Below are 5,743 nucleotides of genomic sequence, written 5' to 3' on the forward strand. Positions count from 1 at the left end.
AATAATTGTCAATTTTTTGTCTATGTGAAGCCCTTTGAGACTGCTTGTGATTTAGGGCTATACAAATAAACTTGACGACTGCAGTTTTCCTTAAGAAAAAAAAAAGCAAGAAATCATCAGCTTTTGACACAGTCTCCAAGATTCAAATCTGTCTTTGAATGTGACCTTTAGAGTGCACAGCCAAGCATCCCATTTGCAATTCTATTTTATGAAACGCTGGATATTAAAGCCTCAGAGGATGAGTCTTCCAGGCTGGAATGCAATCAAGCCATTAGGTGTGGGTGGAGTCCGAGCCAAGCTATCATATCTTTCATTTCCTCAGAAGACCAAAGCAGTGCTGCTCCCATTTTTGTGTGATTGTTGTAATGGAGTTATGGGGAGTTTTGTTTGGGCTCCTTTTGTCAGGTGGGAGTCTTTGTGCCGCTTTAAAAAGCTTCAACACAACTTCCGGACCAACCAAAAGAGAATGGACAGGGACACAGCCGCCAACGCAGCCAAAACCAACAGATCATCAGTCAAATAGGACCTCCCCTGTCAACAAGCGGCTCTGGATCTATCAGCTGAAGAGGCCTGCTGTTGAAGAGCATGCAAAAAGGCCGCAAACACAGGAGGCCAGTGAGCCACCGCCCTCTGTCCAAGATCACATGTTACAGACCATAATTAAGGGTCCAGATCTTGACCCGCCCGCTGAGGACGATCCAAAGGTATTTCAAGAAATAACATTTCCCTTCACTCGGCTTCCACATGCGTAACTGCCTATCAAAGTGTAGTTTGACTTTAAATGGTGTTTTAGATGGTGGTTGACTTTGAACAGCGGGTGCCTGTGCCAGCGGACAGCCTGGCGGTGCAATGTGGCGAGGGAGAGGTCATCATAGAGGTCAAGCAGAACTTCTTAGGTAACTGCTTATTTACAATGGCTGCATATATAAAAGAAATTAATTGAATTGAATAATCTGATCAAATTTTATTTTGCATGAGGCTGCATTACAAAAACATTCCCCTATTTACTGTTGGTTTGTTATTGTTTTGTGATTTAAAAAAATCAACAAAATATCAAACAAAAATATGACTCGAGGATAAATGAAATTAAATTATTGGTGCTGTTATATGATCAAAAATATATGCTCTACTCTCTATAATGTTTTATATGCTCTTATTAAAATATTTGTCGATGGATTCAATAATTGAATATTTCTCGATTAATCTATTTTAATTTTGACATTTTTGTGTGTTTTTTAGCAATCTTATCTGCTGTGTGGTGGGAACCTCTAGTTGTTTTTGTAGTGGTCAGACTTTTGAGAGAGTATTTTTCTTCTTTCTTCTTGTCCGCCAACATTAAACGAACTCAAATTAAAGACTTATCGCTTTCCATATACTCCATTTCAGTACATTTTGCTTTTTTTTACTTGAAGATGACTCAACGCATTGTGTCCTCGAAGCAAGCTAGAATCGGAACATTGAACAAAGTGTGATGACAGCACATTCTGCGTGGATTATCGCAAATGGCACCGAATCAAGGCTGCCAATCGATAGGATGTCCTTTTTCTTGACTCTGAGAATCTGAGAAATGGCACAACCGTGCATTAGGCAAGCTGCATTTGCTCTGAGTGTTATTGACTGGAGCAGAGCAGGACAAGAAATAGACTGCAGGTAAATGGTGCCTGACTTTTTACTTTGTTCTTATAGGAAACGGTCAGCTGATCCGTCCGAGTGATCTGACCTTAGGAGGCTGCAGCCCGCTGAGCGTTGCCGACCACATGCTACGTTTCCAGACGGAGCTGCACAGCTGTGGCAGCACAAAAAAGGCAAGGTTTTTATTTTTGGACACTTCATTTTCCTGTCTGCTCAAAGCTACTATAACACCTCTTCCTCCTCATTAGATGACAGATGAAGCCCTCATCTACACCTTTGCACTCATCTACTCGCCAACGCCAGTCGGCAGCACCTTGATTTTTAAGACAAACCCTTCCGAGGCGTTAATTGAATGCCACTATCCGAGGTAAAGCTTTTCATTCGACTCTTCTCCTCATCATACAGACGTTCATACAACAAATCCAAAATGCTGCCTGCATGAGATCACACTTTGCTCTAACTGTCAAAGGAGGCACTATGTGAGCAGTGATGCCATTATGCCTCATTGGCAGCAGTTTGCGTCTAGCCTGTTAACAGAGCAGCAGCTACACTTCTCCCTGAGGCTCATGACAGGTGAGCAAATCAAAACCTGAAAAGGAAAATGGTGTTGAGTTGCAGCCATATTGTCAGCTCACTAGCTATTAACTGGGATGGGCTACTAACTCAAGTCCTAGTCGTCACCAAATATTGATAATGAATCTATAAAAGTTATCAGTTTTGAATGTAATGATTGATGATGTTCATTATCGTGGTTGTAGTTTCCAGTAGTGTACAACTGCTCAGCTTCATACTGAGTTTCTAATTATGTTTAAATAAAATGAGTGTGCATCTCTGAGGAAAGCAAAATCAAATGGGCTTCATGTGGGGGGGAAAAATCTATTTATTAAAATTTCAATAAGCTTTATTTAAACAAACATGATTTAATAACTGATCTCACAAATGTTCATTATTTGCACCGCTGGCCTGTGACATGATGCGTGTTTTCCTTTCTGCCTTCCTCTTTTTGTGCAATGTCCCAATCTATTTTTCTCATTGAGTTTTTATTGCATTTCCGTAAATGGACATTCTTGACTGTGTACAACATACTCAAACTCATGAATTGCTTTTTCATTACTATAAATGTGATCCTTCACCCTGACGGGGGAAAAAAAAAGAACCTAAAGTTAAGTTTAACGTCTAACTTTCAGTTCAAATTAACTGTTATTTAAGTACTGTGGCTAGAGTAGTAGTAGTAGTAAATTTGACTTAGCAGTACCGTATTTTGGTTTATTTGGCTGCACGTGAAGAACAAAATATTAGTTGCAATTCTTGTGATGCAGTGCAAACTACAACCACAATGATTTCGAAACAAATTGCTAGAAGAACATTTTTTTCCATTTTGCCAATTGCTGTTGGCAGGTCTAAATTCTCACCCAATCACCAGTTTTTAAAGCTGATCCGTGATTGGTTGTGACATGAGACTTGGCAACTGTGATATAATTTTCAGTCAACAGCAAGTGGCAAAATGGCTGGACTCTTAGATGGGGGAAAAAAAATGTGTGAGTTTTGCTGCTTAACTCGTGTTGCGCAATCACAACATTAATCACAATCTTGTGTTAGGACCAGTGGGAGCACATGAAACATATTTTAAAGAAATCTTTGGGGTTGGCACCCTCTGTAATTAAGATGAAATATGAATGTGGATATTTTATCATTGTTGTATCTGATACATCTTAATCTTATTAGATTGTGCAAGTGCCCTCAAGATTGCATTTCTTCTGTATTCGGATTGACTGATTAGAGGAGTGGCAGCCGCAGAGGTTCTCCGGTGTTTACGACGTGGGTGAGATGATGCAAATCGAAGCCTCGGTCCTTCAGGGCTATCATATTCCACTGAGGGTCTTTGCTGACAGCTGTGTGGCCACCATGAGCGCCTACCCAAATTCTCAACCATCATATACCTTTATTGACAATCATGGGTAAGAAGTACCAATGTAATTTTACTTGAAAGTCAGCATTACCATCTGCGTTGGTGGACCCTGTGCCTGCTTGTTGGTGTCTAATAGGTGTCTAATAGATGCTACGATGACAGGAGCCAAGTCATACTTCATGCAGAGAAGCAGTGAGAATAAACTTGTTTTCCAGCTGAAAGCCTTCAATTTCCACCAAGAGCACAAGAATTCGGTAAGTGCCGCTTGTGTGATCTGCTTCGTTGAGCAGTTTGAAACCTGAGACTATCCAAGCCAGACATTTAGGTCTATTTTTCCCTTCAGGTGATCTGACTGGCAAATGTGTTGGAATGGTAGCAACCCTTTGGCGTACGTGTCAAACTCAAGGCCCGGGGGCCAGATCGGGCCCGTCACATCATTTTATGTGGCCCGTGAAGACAAATTGTCTTCACTTTAAAAAATAGAGCTATTACGAGCAATTTTTATGATCATTCACCGTTTTAAAATATTTGAACAATTTTTACTAGTCTCTAATTTCATAACTAGTTATTCATCAGTTTGTGTTGCCCATACTGGTGAATTTTAGCTTCATACACTACTTTCTCGGCATCATTAGTAAAGTACGTATTAGACATGTGCAGCATCTCATTTTTTATTCCACTCCTTCGTAGCTTTACATCACATGTCAGCTGCTAGCAAGTACCCTCTCTGTTCCAGTCAACTCGCAGCTCAAAGCCTGTTCATTTTTAGCTGAAGCCAAAAGGTTAGTGCTAACAAAGCAATTCCTTGAAGCCGCATCTCTAACACATTTCATGCTTGTAAGATTTTTTTTAATGCTGTATAAATGTTTGCCTCGGGGCAGATGGGTGGCGTCAGATGGAGAGAACAAGGTGTGTAGCTGTTGTGAAAGCAGCTGCGGTGAGCAGCGACGGAAAAGGAACCTTGGAGACGATGCCGGTGTGTTGACAGAAACACAACATGGGGAAATGTTGGTGTCTCCTGTTCGCTTTGGGCTAAATGCACTGATGTGCTTGTTACCCTTCTGTTCTTGGAGTGGCAGGTCTCTTTCCACAGTGGGAGGGGACAGCTCCTCTTGGCCCCATCCAAGTGGAGGAGGACATGTCGCAACCAGAATCCAGTTCTACTCTTCAGACGAAAGACGTTACACAATCGGGTATAAAACCAAAGCATGGACATGATGTAATTTGACTTGGTTCTTAGCTATGTTTCTCTTCATCCTCAGCTTCCTCACGATCTTTAGCCACCCTATGTATGTTGGGTACAGTGCTGGCGGTGGGGCTGCTCACTGTCATGAGTGCTGCCATTTGCAGCAGAATGCACAAACCCACGGTAAAGGTACCTAACTGAGGAAAATAAAGAAATCATGCCCAAGCCTCGTGTTCCTTTTATCCTCCAACTGAGATCCACAATCATAAACGTTCCTGCTAAACACACCGTATGCAGTACACGGGTGTTTCTTTTGCACCATTATGAGCTGCTTGGATTTAAAACAGGTTAAGTTATGTCCAGCCAATTGCTAGGCTATAAAACCGTGTGCAGTGTGTTTCCAAAGAAGCTTATTGGTTCATCAATCTGCATGGCTTGGCGCTGGTTATGGCTACACGCAGGACTAAGTTCCAGAGTAATGAAAGATAAGAGATCAAGTCTGCACAGTGTGCTCACTTTAGACCTCAAACAGAAAGATAACCCCATGAGCAAAATGGAAATGTAGCACCAGTGGTTCCACGCTGTGAGCCAAACTACAATGGCTGAAACAGCGGTCATATTTTAGATTCTCCCTGTAATGTCTCCGCCACCCCACTGGCCCAGCAGCCCCCTCTAGCATTCTGCCAGTGAATGAGTCCTCACAAAATGGGACTCATCATGAACTGTTGCTCATGAGCCCGGGAAGACGAATAGACATAATTAAAAAGCCCATAAAAGCGAAGCGGAGGCTTTTATTACAGTAATATGTGGAGGCCTGATTTAATGGAGTGTTTGCTCCTATGTGCAGAACCGACGGATGCGTCGCTTTACTGCCGGGGTAACGCTGACCCCCCTCCCATCGCCAACACACCAGAGGCTCGTAAAAAGCAATATCTAATGATGCACCGGCATGGAGGCATGACAGCGACACTGAGACGTGGGGAAGAAAACCCCTTTCCCTTAAAAGAATCAATGAT

At 42.1% G+C, this 5,743-nt stretch overlaps 1 protein-coding gene across 3 annotated transcripts; it reads left to right on the plus strand.

Moving 5' to 3' along the window:
- Window positions 1-253: 253 nt before the first annotated feature.
- LOC148401612 (zona pellucida sperm-binding protein 3-like) lies at window positions 254-4,952 on the plus strand. Of its 3 annotated transcripts, none has more exons than XM_088357082.1 (11): window positions 254-704; window positions 794-896; window positions 1,687-1,805; window positions 1,881-1,999; window positions 2,102-2,205; window positions 3,413-3,590; window positions 3,678-3,795; window positions 4,232-4,323; window positions 4,423-4,517; window positions 4,615-4,734; window positions 4,804-4,952. In XM_088357082.1, exons 1-11 carry the CDS (start codon window positions 366-368, stop codon window positions 4,926-4,928), a joined length of 1,512 nt encoding a protein of 503 aa, XP_088213208.1. In that variant the 5' UTR covers window positions 254-365; the 3' UTR covers window positions 4,929-4,952. The 3 variants fall into 3 exon arrangements, with proteins under 3 accessions (XP_088213208.1, XP_088213199.1, XP_088213217.1); XM_088357073.1 differs by having other exon boundaries at window positions 4,423-4,516; window positions 4,611-4,734; XM_088357091.1 differs by having other exon boundaries at window positions 255-704; window positions 4,621-4,734.
- The last annotated feature ends 791 nt before the right edge of the window (window positions 4,953-5,743 follow it).

Source organism: Syngnathus floridae, chromosome 2, assembly GCF_059516105.1.
Source record: "Syngnathus floridae isolate MCC-2025c chromosome 2, RoL_Sflo_1.0, whole genome shotgun sequence".
In the NCBI taxonomy this organism is placed as follows: Eukaryota; Metazoa; Chordata; class Actinopteri; order Syngnathiformes; family Syngnathidae; genus Syngnathus; species Syngnathus floridae.

What these genes read in the sequence shown, in the direction of transcription:
- LOC148401612 (XM_088357073.1), top strand. Translation starts at nt 366, where the DNA reads ATGGAGTTATGGGGAGTTTTGTTTGGGCTCCTTTTGTCAGGTGGGAGT. An exon ending in CCGCTGAGGACGATCCAAAG is followed by an intron (nt 705 to 793) that starts GTATTTCAAGAA and finishes ATGGTGTTTTAG; the next exon opens with ATGGTGGTTGACTTTGAACA. An exon ending in TTTTTAGCTGAAGCCAAAAG is followed by an intron (nt 4,324 to 4,422) that starts GTTAGTGCTAAC and finishes GCCTCGGGGCAG; the next exon opens with ATGGGTGGCGTCAGATGGAG.